The sequence below is a fragment of the Grampus griseus genome (assembly GCF_964374135.1).
Source record: "Grampus griseus genome assembly, chromosome: 16".
Classification (NCBI taxonomy): domain Eukaryota; kingdom Metazoa; phylum Chordata; class Mammalia; order Artiodactyla; family Delphinidae; genus Grampus; species Grampus griseus.
In genome coordinates, this window is record NC_139010.1 from 37,744,704 (window position 1) to 37,761,489 (window position 16,786).

Below are 16,786 nucleotides of genomic sequence, written 5' to 3' on the forward strand. Positions count from 1 at the left end.
AACAGGAACCGGAATAGGGTCTGTTCTCCAAAACACTTCTCTTCCTGCCTGCCTTATTTTGGTACCTGGCACCTTAGCACGATCTTTCTAGCTTCCTAACTGGAAAACACAGGGCCCACTGCAACTCAGCAACTCTACTTTCTAGCAATCCAGCCCAGAGAAATACTGAGGCCCGTGCACAAAGCTGCGCCTTTAAGGGTGTGCATTCTAGCATCGCCTGTGAGAGCAAAAGCACCAGAAGCCACCCAATGAGGAAATGGATGCAGAAACCCCACCCTGCCGAAGGCTGTGCAGCAGGTAAGGAGAACAAGGTAGAACCAAGGGGACCCACACGGTGTGACGGCTCCGAAGCAACTCAAGGAAGAAGCACAGCACGAAGCAAAAGCTTCCGCTTTTGCAAAGCTCCGTGTATGCACACATGAATGTCTGCACATGAGAAGCGGGATGCGCCCAGGCAAGGCCTTTACTTACTTAGCTGTAGAGAGAAAGGCAGGAGAGGGAGCATTAAGGGCACCTATTGTTCTCACCTTAACTGCCTAAGTTGTTTACCCTTTTTTTTTTTTTTTTTTTTTGCGGTACATGGGCCTCACTGTTGTGGCCTCTCCCGTTGCGGAGCACAGGCTGCAAACGTGCAGGCTCAGCGGCCATGGCTCTCGGGCCCAGCCACTCCGCAGCACGTGGGATCTTCCCGGACCGGGGCACGAACCCGTGTCCCCTGCATCGGCAGGCGGACTCTCAACCACTGCGCCACGAAGGAAGCCCTGTTTACCCTTTTTTTACAAGACATATTCATTTTGTATTATTACTTATACAATAAAAATAATTTCAAAGAAAAATCAACAAAGCAAAGAAAGCAGAGTGAGTTACCCTTCCATGTTTCCCCGCTGCCCTTAGAATACTCAGCCTCTCCACCACCTGGGCCAGGTCCATGTCCCAGTCCCTGACCCCAGACACTAGATCCAGCCAGACAGAACTTCCTCCAGCTCTCTCACCCCTGGGCCCCCATATCTGCCCGCCTTGCCCTCCCCTCTGCTCGGTCCTCCTCACTCCATCCGGACTGAACTCCATTCTCAAAGGCCTTCCCAGGCTCTGCCGGGCAGGCCGAGCTCCCTGCGGCAGCTCCAGTGGCCGTCACAGCACGGCCTCCATCGCGACCCTCTTCCCCAATGAAGGCAGTTACCCTTGGGGCCAAGGGGACAAAAGCCATGCCTGCCACGCTCACCTCCAATTCCCCAGCACAGCACCTGGAACTCGGTGGGTGTCTGGCCGATGGAACTGGACTGATTAGATACAGGAGGCCTTGCTGAGTGGGCAAAAAGAATCCACGGACCCCATGAAGACCAGCCTAAAGGAAGCTCAGGTGGGGGCAGTCGGACCCGCCCTCCGGGAATGGCGAGCTCTAGCCTGAGACCACCCTCCATAGTCAGAGGACTGTGAGTGACAGTCAAACAAAACCCACCTCTGCTTGTGCTTTAAAGTTGAGCCGGGATTACTATTACACTCTGTCTTCCGTGTCCCCTGCACAGACCAGGTTCCTCCGGGGGAATTCTTTGAAGTGCTGGAGAAGCCTGGTCCCTCTGAGGAGCAAGCTGTCCTGCTTCTTCCTTCTGGAGGACGTGGACGCCCTGTAAGCCACGGCTTCCTTCCCCCATCCTGCCTGCCAGGAGAGCATGCTCACGGCACTCCTTACCAGCCTCCCAACCAGCACAGCCACTATGGCCCTGTCTTCATTTTCTGACCGCCGCGCCTCATGAGAAGACTCTGCAAACCCTCTCTAGATGTGTGCAGGAAATAAACAAATAAGCAAACAAGGCATCCCAAAACAATTAAACCAAAAATCACGACAGCATGCCAGGCCCACGTGCAGGCCCCTGCCCTGGACCAGGAGGCTTGGGGCGAGACGCAGGCAAGCCCTCACAGGTACCAGGTCAGCAAGGGATTGGATAAACAGCGGCCTGGAGAAGAGACATAATGCCACTTATAGCGAACGTGGCCATGTCAGTGTGACCCCTCCATCTTCTGCTTTCAAGTGAACTTGTCACCACTCTCAGAGCCTCCAGCGGGAAACATGGGGTGGGCAGCATCCCCCCCAATCAAAACTGCCAGACTTCTTACAATGGAGAACTGGCCACACAATGTACAAGCAACTTCAATCCTGTCACATTCCAGGGTGACACAACCAAAGAGAACAGGCTTCTGTTCCTAAGCATCTCACTGGACAGGAGAGTTCCCATGGAAGGGCAAGCCTTGATAGCACCACACACGCCTTGCATCAGAAGAGGAGAAACCCTGCCATAGACATGACGAATTAACCACTCACATGCTCCCGGTCAGGTCGCCTGAGACTGTGTGCCACAGCCCCTGCCCACCCTTCCCACTGACACCTTCCATCACTTCCAGCTCTCGGCGTAAGCTGCTAGCCCTCCAAACATTCCTCTAGAACATGCCGTGCTATTTTACACCCTGATGTTTTGCACACAGGTTTCCCCTACCTGGGATCTCCCTCCCCCTTCCTCTACCTGACGAAGCCCTCCTTGCTCCCAGCTAATTCAGAACCCACCGCCTCCCAAAGCAGAGTTGAAGGGGGCTGGGGGGCAGTTTAGGCTTCAGGGCTCTGCGATCACAGGCCAGCACTTGCGGCGCTGTCCTGGGTGCTGAAGAGTAGTCGGACAAATGAGAAATGGACTGGTACCACAAGGAGCTCAATTGCTCTCAGATCCATCATTTCATTTTATTTCAACCTCCCAAGAACCCTCTGAGGTAGGCATTTTTATTATCCCCACTGCCAAAATGAGAAAACCAAGGATGAGAAAGATTTGTCAATGGGCCCAGAGATAAGGGAGAAAAAAGGCTGAGGCAGGAACGGAACCCAAGTTCCCCAACGTGTTCACCCACAACACCTCAGCGGCCACTATTAACCTCACACTGTGATATAAACATGTATTTTGTGTTTATTCCTCCTGTGAAGCTGTGGGGAGAGCTTTCTCAAGGGCTGGGCCCATCTGAACTCTCATCAGGCCCTCCCCCTGGGTACACAAGTGCTCCCTCCACACTTTCCAAGAAGGAAGGTGTAGACAGAAACTCAGCAGCCTGAACACACTAGTTCACTGGTGGGAGTGGAGGAGGGTGAGGTTTTGCCTGATCTTTGGACTCCATAGAAATCACATGTTACTGCCATAATTAGGAATCTCATATAAAGAAACAAATGCTTCCTGGAAGAATAAATAGGCAATGAAGCACCCCAAAATATAGATTCATTCACTCATATATCGAGTATTTATTGAGCACCTACTATGTTCCAGGTGCTGTTCTAAATTCTGGGTACACAGCGTCACATAATAAAACACAAAACTCACATTCTCATTGGGGGAAGACAAACATCAAAAAGTAAGTAAATGGCAGGTAAATTCAATGAAAAAAATAATTCAAGGAAGAGGGAAGAGGGTATCAAGAGGAAAAGGAGTTCCATTTTTTAATGAGTTGGTGAGGGAAGGCTTTTGGGGGCAGAAGTGCCCCAAGTGTTCCCACACAACACTTCACATCTTAGGGTATTCCTGGAGCCTTTCTGCCTCCCAAGAATCCCAAGGAGAAGGATGTTCTTAAAGCTGCTCATAGATGCTGTCTAGACACATCTAGACCAGCAAGACCCATGGTTCCCCTCCCCCAGGGCCCAGCTGCTGAGCAACCAGCCAAGGAAACCCACTTCCCAAGCCTCCAAAAAGGCTTCTTCTGAGCTGGGTGGCATCCACTGAGATTCCCTTTGTGAGAAGCAAAGGAAAACTTTTAAAGCATAAGGCTCTCACCCTGCTATACCGCTGAGAACATGCTTGGCCAGGATCCACCAGCAGTCTAGGAAAGAAGCACTATGATACCCATCTTACAGATCAGGAAAACCAAGGCTCTGAAGGGCACCCATAGCTTGCCCAGGATGCAGTAAGCAATGGAGCAGGGACTTGAATGTCATTCTTTTCTGATGCTTGAGTCTGTGCCCACGACCACCCGAATGTTGCCTCTCAAGGAGGTGCCAGGCGTCGCTTGGCAAGGGAAGAGGGGCCATCTCTGGCCAATGAGCACACAGAGCTCTCATCCCGGCTGGAGATGGCTTCAGTCCGAGTGCCAGCCACAGCTGCCAGAGGGCTTCCCTGGCTACCCCCACCCCTCCCCTCCCCTGCCTTCCACTCCTCCCCATGCTCTCCCTGTCTTCTGGTCAGACACACTGACACTCCAGGTCCCTGAGAACACTCCTAGGAGCAGAAGATGCTACACGCAGGCTCCAGGCATATAGAATTGCTCTCAGGGCCTATGGCTTTCCAGCCAGTGCTGAGGTGACTGGGGCCAGAAGGAAGTTATCTATGATGTTCTCTCTTCACAGCACAGGCATTTCTATACCTGGCAATGTTCTGCACCTTGACTAGGATGGTGGTTATGCCAGTGCATACATTTGTCAAAACCCATTAAACAGTACACGTCTAATAAGTGTATTTTATTGCATGCCGATTATGCCTCAACATAGTTCATTTCAAAAAATTAAGGAACTCTCCTGACATTGCTGGATGCTATCAGGAAAGAGCCCTGCTCTCCCTGATGGGAGGGTAGGAGATAGTTCAACTGAAACAACGAAAAGGACGTAATATTTCATTTCACTGGGTGTCGCGGGCAGGATCAGGATCCCACTTGGGCCAACAGTCCTCCCAGATATTTGGGGCCCCGTCTTGTGGGTGTCCTTCCTGGAATTCTAGTATTTAACAACAAAACATGTTCCCTCTTGTATCCTGGGGCTGCAGAGGTCTGGAAAAGCAGGGGCAGCAGGAGAGGGATGTCGACAGGGCCACATTTGTCTTCCAAGGGGGCACTGTGGCACGACATGGGAAGAGGGAGGTGTAGGCCTGGCCAAGTTCCTGCTGTGGCGACTCCCTTGGGCCCCAGCTGCACAATGGGCCATGCGTGGGGGCCAGGGCAGCCTCGCCTTCCTGTCCTTCATCCACGCCTGCATCAGGCATCTCCTCATGTCCTCGGACGCACCATGGAATCTGATGGAAGGGTGAGGGAACTTCAGCGTTACTGAACTTTAATCTTCCAGCAAGTGCTACAATTTACGTGCCCCAAAGTACAGTCGCTTTATAATTAGATCGGAGAACAAACACAAAACACTCATCCCGGTAAAGTTGTTGTCGAACTTCTTGGTAGGTTTCCTAGCAATTAAACTCACTTGTTCATTTCATCTGGAAAAAGTATTTATTACTTCAATTTAAACTAATGCCATAATGATAGGATGTGTGTTTTTTTTAATAGATCTTTATTGGAGTATAATTGCTTCACAATGCTGTGTTAGTTTCTGTTGTACAACGAGGTAAATGAGCTACAGGCATACATATGTCCCCATAGCCCCTCCCTCTTGAGCCTCCCTCCCATCCCCCCATCCCACCCCTCTAGGTCATCGCAAAGCACCGAGCCGATCTCCCTGTGCTATGCTGCTGCTTCCCATTAGCTAACTATTTTACATTCGGTAGTGTATATATGTCGATGCTACTCTCACTTCACCCCTTCTTCCCCCTCCCACCCCATGTCCTCAAGTCCATTCTCTATGTCTACATCTTTATTCCTGCCCTGCAACTAGGTTCATCAGTACCATCTTTTTTTTTTTTTTTTTTTTTTTTTTGAGAACGCTCACCATCGCAGTTCAGTCATCTGACTTCCTATGCCGGGGGCAAGAAAGGAGATTTCGTTGGCACAAAGCATTGGTTAAAATAGCATTTGTCCAGTAATTCTCTTTCTCCCGGGGAGTTTCATGTCAGGAGGACTCAAGGGTGAGGACCAACAGCCGACAGATGTTTGCCACGAGAAACTGTCAGGCTGTCCAGCTGAGAAGGTGCAATGGCTCACCAGAGCTACCTGGGACCGCGCAGTGAGCCTGCAGTGACGCCCAGCAGCTCAGCCCTGCTGCCAGGGAGGCCTGGAGTGTCCCCTGCAGGTGAGAGAGCTGACCCTTCCACAAGCACCAAGAATATAACTAAGATGTGTTCTGGGCCACAGCAGAGATGAACCAGCTCAGAGGCTAACGGAGAACGGGCAGTAAAGGGGCCACCACTGGGTGCAGTTCCTGAGCAAGGAAATCTTCCTGAGTACTCAGCATGTGCTAGGCACTGTGCTAAGCTCTTGGCGTGTATTAATGCATTTAACCCACACATCAAGCACACTGGGCGGAAATGATTATTTATCCCCATTTGACAAATAAGGAAACTGTTGCACAGAGAGGTTGAGTGACTTCTCCAATGTCACACAGCTATAGAGACAGAGCCAGGATTCAACTGAAGCAGACCTGCTCCTGAGTCCCTGCTCCTAACCATTATACTCAAGAGTAATCCTGAGGAGGGGCAAACAGCCAAAGCTCTTTTGCCAAGACTCTACCAAGCCCTGAGCCCACACCCAGCCATGAGAGGGAATACTGACCACTGCCACTCCTGGTTCCCACACATGATTTGTTACTATCATATAGACCACTTGCCATGTACCAGGAACTCTGCTGGGGGTTTTACTCTGTAGCTCAGAAATTACCATCCCTGTTCCTTAGGTGAGAAAGCAGAAGTTCAGAGAAGTCACCATGGGCAGTCAGTAGGAGGGAGGGATGGCAACCTCCACTCTTTTTTATTTACTTACTTATTTTTTGTACTTGAAACAAAACTTGAAAGATATTTTTAAAATATGCAGTAAGAAATATATCTCCCATCCACGTCCCAAGTCATTGTGTTTCCCTCCCTAACACAGCACTCCTTTATGACTGTATGTGTACTCAGATATACACACGTGCGAGCTTGCCTTGACCCAGAGCAATACTGACACCACTGTTCTCACTTTGCTATTGTGAGCTAACAGTACCATGTGTTGGAACTATGGCTTCTTAATACATAAAGAACCATAGTTTTCCATTATATATATGTATCATAATATACTTAACCATTAAGGTTGTTGGAATGTCTGCAGTTACCAACAATGCTACAATAAATCCTTGTGCATTAAGAAGAGTCTACCTGAGGTGTTTGTTCCCTACAGCTTTGCCATGAGAACCAAGAGGCTGTGAGCAGAGCTGTGATACCCGGGCTTTGGGAATCAGACCTGGCCAACCCCCCTGCTCACCAGCCATACGACCTAGAGCACATCCCTTTACTTCTCTGAGCCACAGTTTCCTCATACGTAAAACAAAGATAGTATGCACCCACCTGGAAAGGTTGCCATAAGGATGATGTGAGCTGGACCTCAGTGCCCTGCTCAGAGTGACAGCTGGAGAGACGTGCACTGTTACTCACTCATACCTGGGCCACCTGAGTTACTTGGGAAGTTCAGGCCTTGCCTCTGGCTTGGACTCTGGGTCTGGGATTTGTCCTCAGTCAGACCACAGCTCTTCTCTGTGCGTTAATTTCTTCCCTTTCGTAGACAGCCAATGAGTCCGGACACAGGCAACTGAAGAACCAGAGCCCTCTAGAGATGGAGACCCCATGTCTATCCTCAGGTCTCTGGACTGGGCGTGAAGAATAGGACCCGAAGGCACCACCTGAGGTAGTGAGCTATGGCTCCCAAGGATTTCTGGGGACTCTGAGCTCATCAGTGAGGCCTCTAAGGCCTGCCGGGCCCAGAGCTCCAGCCTCACCCATGGCCACTGCCCACAACCCAGCCATACGATCTTTCCCCTCTCCATTGCCCCCAGGCCTTCCAGCATGCTTTTCCCTCTGCCTGGGACACGCTTCCTCCCCTCCTCCTCCAGTGCCCTCTGCTTGCCTATCTCCTACTAGTCCTTCAGACCCTTGCTTACATGCCACCTCTTCCTGGAAGCCCTCCCAAGCCACCATGCCACAGGCTGTGCAATCACCACCAAGAATAAGATCAGCTCCGTGGCCAGAGCAGAGCAGAGCAGTGTCAGCAAGGAATGTCAGGCCATGGCTGCAGGGAGAGGTGGTCTAGCATTGGGATCCAGGCACACCCAGGGGCAGGGCCTAGCTATGGATATCCAGGCAGGAGGACAACATTTGTTCTCAGTGCAGAGAGTGAGGTTTCAGCAGGAGAATATCTTTATGCCACTTGGATAGGGAAGGACCTCTTAAATGAGACAGGAAACAGAGCTACTTGTCTAAAAGATAAATAAATTTGAAAACAGTACCATATAGAACTTCTGTGAATTAAGACAACTAACTGAAAGAAGGTATTTAACATCCTTAACTTACAAAAGAAAAGGCTCAGTCTTAAAAATAGGCAAAAATTTAAAACTACATACAGGTGTTCAGAAGAGCAAACAAAAATAGTGCATAAAGATATGAAAAGATTCTCAACCTCATCTTTTATCACAGCATTATAAATTAAAATCACAGCAAGATACCATTTCACATGAAAATCTTAAAAGTAAAAACAGTACCAGGTGTTGGTGAAGTTAGGGAGCTTTGAGAACGCTCATACATTGCAGAGAGCAGTGAACACAGATAGAAATTCTTTGGAAAGCAATTTGGAATGATATACTAAAGTGAAACATGCATACCCAATAGTCCAGCAATTCTGCTCCTTTGAGATAGACCCTGAAAAAATTCTTGCACACGAACACCAATAATCTTATCAGTATTATTTATAATAGCAAAAACCTGGAAACAAATGCCCATAGGAACACAATGGATAATAAATCAGGTGATACTTTGCAGCAGTAAAAATGATCACATATACCCATCTGCATCAAGTGAACAGATCTCAAAAACCTAATATTGAATAAAAAAGAAAGCAATCATGAAAGTGTACAGAAGTGTTACTCCAGATATTTAAGGTTCACAAAGAGGCCAAACTAAGGAATATGTATCTTAGGATCCATACTTGCATGATAAACTATAAAGAAAAGCAAGGAACTGGTTAGAACACAACCAAGATAGTGTTTATGTCCCCTAGGTAGGAGACGACGCAATATGAGCTGGACACACAAGGGCTCCTACACAGTTTTAAACTGGTCTGGGTTCATGGGAGTTCACTTTATCACCATTCTTTTAACTTGACATATACATTGTAAACATGTGCAACTTTTAAACTTTTTAAAATAATTTTCAAACAAGCACGAATAGGAAATGGCCACACATTTAGAGATTTAAGCTTTTGTTCCTGTGGAATCCCAGCTCCCAACCCCATTCCAGGCCTGCAAGCTGGCCCAGAGGCCAAGAGGGACCACCACACCCCAGAGATGCTGTGGAGGAAAGAGCCCTGGGGTCCTGACTTCACATCCCAGCCCTGTGCAACTTCAGCCAAGATACTCCACCCATCTGTTTCTTCATGTAAAAAGAGTACCTAGCAAAATAGTTGTGCATGGTAGGGACTCAGTGAATATTTGTTGAACGAATGAGTCAGAGATTTCTAAGATCCCAGTCATACGCCCCTCATCCAGATGTGTTCACCAGGGAGAAACTGTGCCTGCAGCTCCTAGCACATCCTCCTCAAGACACACACGAATATCCCAGAATTTGAAGTGGCAAGTCAGAAAGTTATCTCTTCGGTTCAATCCAAACTTTTGGTATTTTAATGTTACAGATTTTCTCTCCCAAATGCCAGCTTCTCTTTCATTTTTCCTTTCGCTGTCACAACAAGCACACAAGTATTTTTGATGGAATTTTACCAAATGGCACATCTTGCATTTTGTAAACCTTAAATACACAAACTCCTCTCCCACCACTCTGCCAAACTCTCTCTCAGAACGTGTTTTTGTCTCTCTGACCCTTGACTCTTGACTCAGATGCCCAGTCCTCAGGCTCCACCCAGGGAAGGACATGCCTTTGTTTAAAGGGAGGCTGAGGGGCAAATGAGGAAGGATCAGTCCTCACCTTGCAAGAGTGAGATCTTACATATGACATTCATTAGCAAGTGACTGACTGGACAAAGCTAGGGCATGCCAAGTCCATTCCACACACCCCATCCTTGGCATTAACTCTGTCTGTCTAGGGCTAGGAGAAGAAGGTTGGAGCCTAGCAAAGCCCCGGATTACAGAAATAGGATGGCGCCTTGGCTAAGTGCATGGGCATCGAAGTCAGAAAGAATCTCTCTGAGCCTCACGTTCCTCATCCGTAAAATGCAGCAATAATCCCACCTCAGAGAGTTATTAAATGGCTTTAATCAAATAATATATGTAAAGATACTTGCAGATCAGCATCAAAAAAAAAAAAAAAAGTCACTATATCCCCAAACCACTTCTGTTTGACTTTGGAAGGAATGAAACAGTCTTTACACTCAATTTGCTTTCTAATTGGGCTCACTGCAGCTAGTGTTGCAGTGATCGGGTGGAGGAAGGGCCCTGAGGAGTTGTGGAGGCACCATTTGTCTTGGGCATATCAGCAATGTAAATCCACCCACGGCCCTCGGAGAGGCCAATGCCAGCCAAGCTGAGGGAGCATCCACACCCCGAATTCTTGGGGCTGCATCAAAGAGCATGTGGGCTTCTACCGCCTTGGCTCATCTAACATGTTAAAAATGGGCCAGAGGTTGGGCTGTGCCTGAGGGTCATGGCCAAAACAAGTAACAGTGGTGAACGTTTTATAGAGAATGTTTGGGGTAGAAACCCTGCCTCAAAGGTTGTCAAATCAGGGGGCCAATGACCAGGGAAGGCAAAGCCAGGAAGTTCTGCATAGTACCCAATGAAAGGGCACTGGTGGGCTTCCCTGGTGGCGCAGTGGTTAAGAATCCGCCTGCCAATGCAGGGGACATGGGTTCGAGCCTCGGTCCGGAAAGATTCCACATGCTGCGGAGCAACTAAGCCTGTGCACCACAACTACTGAGCCCGCGTGCCTAGAGCCCGTGCTCCGCAACAAGAGAAGCTACTGCAGTGAGAAGCTCGTGCGCCGCAACGAAGAGTAGCCCCCGCTCACCACAACTAGAACAAGCCCGCACGCAGCAACAAGACCCAACGCAGCCAAAAATAAATAAATAAAATAAATTTATATTTTTTAAAAAAAAAAAAGAGCACTGGCCTCCAGAAAGGCTAACGCCAAATGGATCAGCACCTTGGACAGCGACAGCCAAGTGTAAGGCGGCTCTGAAATGCCTGATTCTCCCCTACCTTCCAGATCAGAATCTGCAAACAGGGCAGGATGTTGCCAGCCCGTCCCTGCAAACATGGTGCTTCATGGAGCAATCACAGCGCTTTTATTGCTGAGCCTACATGCTTCCTCAGAATCCTTCCCAACACAGCATTCAAGGCTCAACCAATTGCTTGCGGTGGTCCACCAGAGGAAAGCTATTGGGTACCCTGTGTCTTTATAGAATTACTACTAATAAAGGCCAGTTTAGTTGAAAACTCACTTCAACCCTACCAAAGGTAGCAAAGGTCTCCGTGTCAGAAAAGAGGGGCACATCTTTTGGTTTGATTGGAGGGTCTGGGTGGGAGAGGAGAGGGGCAGAGGAGTGTGCCTACAGAATGAAACATCTGTTTCCTAGCTCACCTCCCCTACCTCAGAGGTCAGACTATTCAGTGTCCCTGTCTTTCCCCCCATTTCTCCTTTGTCTTGTGGGAAAATTGTTTGAAAAGTCCATGTCCGCATAAACGAGTTGGTTCATTCACACAGTGACAATTTCTTAGGGCCTACTGTGTGCCAGCCACCATGCTAAGCAGCAGAGACATAGCAGGGAAGAGCACATGGCCCACTGTCTTGGAGCTTAGAGCCCGGGTGGGAGTAACTGCTCATCAAGGATTAGCCCTCATGAGTGTGTTGCAACAAGCTGAGAGCAGGCTGAAGGAAGGAGACGTGTGTCTGTGAGAGCATGTAACCAAGGAACCAGCTCTATGGGAAAGGGAGGAGTCTGCAGACAGGTGGAGATCAGGCGCCCTTCCTTGGGGACTTGATCCTTGAGCCAAGTGGAGGTAAGGAATGTAAGAAGAAGAAAACACAGAATTTGAGCGAGTGCCATTAGGTGTCATTTGGTCTTCAAGAATTACAGGAGCCCAGATGGGATAGGCAGGCTGGAGAGCTGATAACTGCTTCCTATGGCTGAGGTTCCCACCAAAGCCACCTTAAGGGCTTAGGAAGAACCAAGGCTTGAAGAGTTTCTATAGGTCAGAGCAAAAGGAGAGCAAAGAAACCAGGAGCAGTGAGGTGGGAAGGGTCTACAGACACTGGACCTTCAGCCCTGGCAGTGTCCACACCTCCCTACAGGATGCAGCCTCAGAGCAGACCCAAGGTCGGGGGTTGAACCACCAACACAAAGGGTTGTCAGGGGAAGGCTGGGCCACTAAGAGGTGCTATGACATGGTCTCAAACGCCTTCCCAGAGTCAGGGATTGAGCAGGGTTGGAAGGAGAGACCAACTCCTGGACAGAGTCCAGTTCAAGCGCCTGGAGCCTCCGGCTGCCCTTCTCCCCATCACCACCTCATCTTAATTTCAGCACAGTGACTCTCTGCTCTTTCAGTTCCTTCTGGAAGACTCTCAACAGCATATTTGCTCAAGAGCTGAGGACAACATTCTGGTCTTAGAGAAGCAGAGTATTTAGGCAAAGGCAAACATATGCTGGTTTCTCTTCTTAGTTACATCCTTGGCAAAGGAATTATTTCACCAAGAGAGAAAAACAGAACTTTCGAGGGTCCACCCCATTCTACCCTGGTCCCAGCTATGCAGCTGCTGACCGTCACCAGTCCCCCACACCCTTTAAAGACACGTAATGTGGGTGGCTGTGGCTATAAAAGGGTAGCATGGGAACTGCTCTGCATCTGACTGTGGTGGTCACATGAATCCACATGTGATAAAATCACACAGAAGTGAATACACACACCCAAGTGCATGTCAACTGGTGAATATGAGCAAAGCCTATGGATTGTGTCAAGGTCAAATCCCACTTGTGATATTGTATGACAGGCAAGAAGCTGGAGCACACAGAATCTCTGAATTGTTTCTCATAATTGCATGTGAATCTCAATTAACTCAAAATAAAAAGGTTTTTTTTAGAAAAACGCATAAGGTGGAAACCATTTTATCTTGGGACTAGAAATGGTCTGTTTTCACAAAGCAGTCATAGAAAACCTAAAGCTATTTCCTCAAAGCCCACTGTTCTAGTTTCCTCACAAGCAAATTATGATTTTTTTTTTTCATATGGGAGGCCTTCAAAGAAGCCATGACCAGCCATGGCCAGTGTCCCCAGACCCACACAACCCCAGCCTGGCTCCATGACATTCAGGGTGTCCCTCCCCCTGACCTTTGCCCCAGCCAGAAACCCTGAAACTGAGGGCAGATCAGGGCAGAGGGAGATAAGGAGCTGGGAAGGCTGGGAGAGCGGCCAGTGAGAGGGGAACACTTTGCAGAGGAGGCTTCCAGGAGGACCCATGCTGGCCAGCCTCCACCACTGCCTGCATGCAGCCCTTCAGATCCCTGCCAGTGGTTTATTAATATTTTATTGAAAACTCTTAAGATGATTCCAACTTCAGCTGTCATGATAAGGTGTTGTTGCTAGGCAACTTTAGCTCCTGTCTACAGATCTGTTTTCAGAGTTCCTCCCCCACTCACAAAGCTTGAGGTTCAGTCCTACCACCCAAAGACCCACCTGGCTCAGACCACCAACTGCTGTCCACACCCAGCCCACTCCAAAGCGCTCAGCCTCCACGAGCGATGGTCCAGCTCGCAGGTCTCCCAGTGCCTGGCCATGCCCCCACCAGAGCCCCAGAGCACCCCCTACCGCCAACTCACCGTACTCGCTGTCGTAGAACATGACGAACTTCTGCCAGCGCAGCTCTGTCACCAGCCTGAGCATGACATCATTGAGGCGCACGGGAGGTCTGGAGGCCAGCGTGTAGGCCTCGCCGTCAGGGCTGGGGTTCAAATGGCAGGCGGTACGTGGAGAGCCCCCTGGGTTGCGCTGGACAAAGAGGTGTGGGATGTGCATCGCATCTGTGAGGGACTGCAGGGCGTTGGCAGACGCACAACCGGTGGATGTGACCAAGGCCAAAATCCCCTGGGTCATGAGGTCACAGGCTGGAAAGAGAGGGGAGAGAGAGGGTGGGGTCAGCATGGGGGTGATGCTGCCCTGGCTTCAACTGGCACAGCTCATGCCAGGCAGCTCATTCCCAGGGTTCCAAAAAACACTGCCTCCCTCCAGGGACCAAGAACCCATGTCAGGCCAGGCCAGGCCAGAGGCTCTCACAGGCACAGTCTATGATGCCCTAGTGATGCTGCCAGCTAGATGTTCTTGTGTCCATTCAACAGATGAGAAAACAGAGGTCAGGAGAGGCAAAATCATTTGTCCTAGGCTACTCAAGCAGGGAGAGTAGAACAGGGACACAACCCACATCTGCCTGAGACAGCCATCAGTGCTACTAAATTAGCCATCCTGTTTCCCACTTGGGCTGTGAGCTCATTTTGTTGACCCATGTATTCCCAAGGCCACGCCACAGGCCAAGAATACACTGTGTACTCTACAATTGTTGGCTGAACTGAACTGATTGGGGCTGAGGGGAACGAATAACATCAGAAAGGGCTTCCCTGGTGGCGCAGTGGTTGAGAGTCCGCCTGCCGATGCAGGGGACACGGGTTCGTGCCCCGGTGCGGGAAGATCCCACATGCCGCGGAGCGGCTAGGCCCGTGAGCCACGGCCACTGGGCCTGCGCGTCCGGAGCCTGTGCTCCGCAACGGGAGAGGCCACGACGGTGAGAGGCCCGCGTACTGAAAAAATAAATAAATAAATAACATCGGAAAGCCAGGGAGAAACTTACCCCGGAGGATCCAGATTGTAGGCAAAACCCCCCAGGAACCCTAGGTCTTCTGGCCAAGTCCATTTGATTCATATCATAAAAATACTAGGTCAAACCCCAGAGGAAGCATTTGGTTCCAGAAGCCCAGGATTATTCAAAAGCCACTTGACAATAACAAAGGAAGATGCTCGTGCAGCAGCTGGGGCGCTGACTGCAGGTGTGTAGGAGGAACATGACCAGGTGCCAGCAGCTATTTCTAGGGTAGCTGCGCTCAGGGATCACCTTTTGAAGTCATCCAGCAACCATGAGTTCCAGGAACCCCTTTTAGCCATACACTTAGACCTTTTTGGAACATCAGACCAATTAACAGAAAGATGCACCTCCCAACACTGCAACCCACTGCACCAGTTTTGAAGCAAACACTTATTAATAATGCTTTATGTGATGGCAGGAATGTGTGGAAGCAGATGCAGTTTCAAAACACAGCCTGTGAATGTCAGCAGGCCGTCTGCTGCAGACTTTGTTTTTTTTTCTTTAACATCTTTATTGGAGTATAATTGCTTTACAATGGTGTGTTAGTTTCTGCTTGATAACAAAGTGAATCAGATGGACCTAGAGTCTGAGGGCAGACTTTTGAACAACTTTGACAATACGGTTCTTTCGGTTGAAAGCACCTGGGTTTATGTAATGCCTCCGACCAGGCTGGGAGGAGGAGATGGAGACCAGGGAGAGGAAATCCAAGGAGCAAGGTAGCAGGAGGCTGGAAAGGTGCGGGAAGAGGAAGACACCTCCAAGCTTTCAAATACCAAAGGCCAGCTGCTCCCCACGCACGGACACTCACCTTGCACATTCACGGGCTTCGGTAGGAGGACAACTCAAATGCCCACAACTCTCCCGGCTGAACCCTCTGCCTCCAAACACAAGGCAGCAGGAGGGGGTGGTTAAACAAGAGACTCTCTGCAGTTTCTCTTGAAGATCATGCAGCCACCTAAATGCTCTGGCCCCTCGCATTCAGGCTCCATGCGGCCAAGTTCACTCCTGAATTGAAATCCAATCATGTCATGCTACTGCTTAAAGCCCTTTGGTGGCTCCCAAGACCGTTGCGGACAGAGTCAAACTCCTTGCGGCAGTCTTGCAGGCTCCCCAGTGCCTGCAGCCTCAGGTTCCTCACACGCCCCCGCCCGCTCTGTTACAGACCACGGCCCACCTTTCGGCCCCTGGAACCCATCACATTTCCTGTGGCCTCCTGAACCTTCACACCCACTCTCGCTTCAAGACTCAGACTCTACAACCCCAGACTAAGGACCCTTGGTCAAGTGCTTCATCTGCGTCCCACACTTCCCCTATTAGGACACTGCACTGCGTGTATAACTGTCTCTCTCTCCCACTTCGCCTCAAGCTCCAAGGGGACAAAGGCCATGCCCATTCTGCTCACCATCCTTTTCCAGACACACAGTGTGTCTGGCACACAGCACTCAGTAAAGACTGATACAATAGTACCGTAAGCCTTGACATTTTCATGCCCTGTGCTCAATAATGCCACTTTGGGCATCCATCCAAGCTGTAAAAATGGCTTCAGGTCCAAAAACACTCAGAGGATACTTATCCAGACTCTTGATATATTTATTGCTAACGATCTAAAAGATGCAAAGAGGTGAGTGACATAAAAGTGTTCCATTTGTTGAAAGCACACACAGCCTTTAAAACCATTTATGAAGATACTACAGATGGGAAAGTGCCTGTCATAAAATAGTTATGTGAAAGTAATAGAAAATTGCATGTATTTTATGATACCAATTAAATAAAACTTAACATGCATGAAAGAAAGATCAAAAGGAAATACTGCAGAATGTTAAAAGTGACTGCATTTTAGAAGAGGTCTAGACGTGGTTTTCCTTCTTTTCTATATTTTGCCAAAATTTCATGTCGTGAACAGGTAATTCCTTTACAAAAGGAAAACAATCCTCCAACAATGGATAAGTATGAAGCTATGTAGGAGGAGGGACTATTTTGTGAGAATTTTCTCTGTGCCAAAAACTCTGTCGAGTACTCTATATACATGAGTTCACATTATTCTCATGACATCCCTGTACAGCAGGCATC

At 49.2% G+C, this 16,786-nt stretch overlaps 1 protein-coding gene across 1 annotated transcript in view; it reads right to left on the reverse strand.

Annotated features, from left to right (window-relative positions):
* GRID1 (glutamate ionotropic receptor delta type subunit 1) overlaps positions 1-16,786 on the reverse strand; it is a gene marked incomplete at both ends in the record, with an annotated part of 666,527 nt that overhangs the window by 524,320 nt on the left and 125,421 nt on the right. The window contains one exon of the mRNA XM_082673940.1: positions 13,683-13,967. Within this exon, the coding sequence (XP_082530066.1) occupies positions 13,683-13,967 (285 nt within the window). The remainder of the gene's footprint in view (positions 1-13,682; positions 13,968-16,786) is intronic.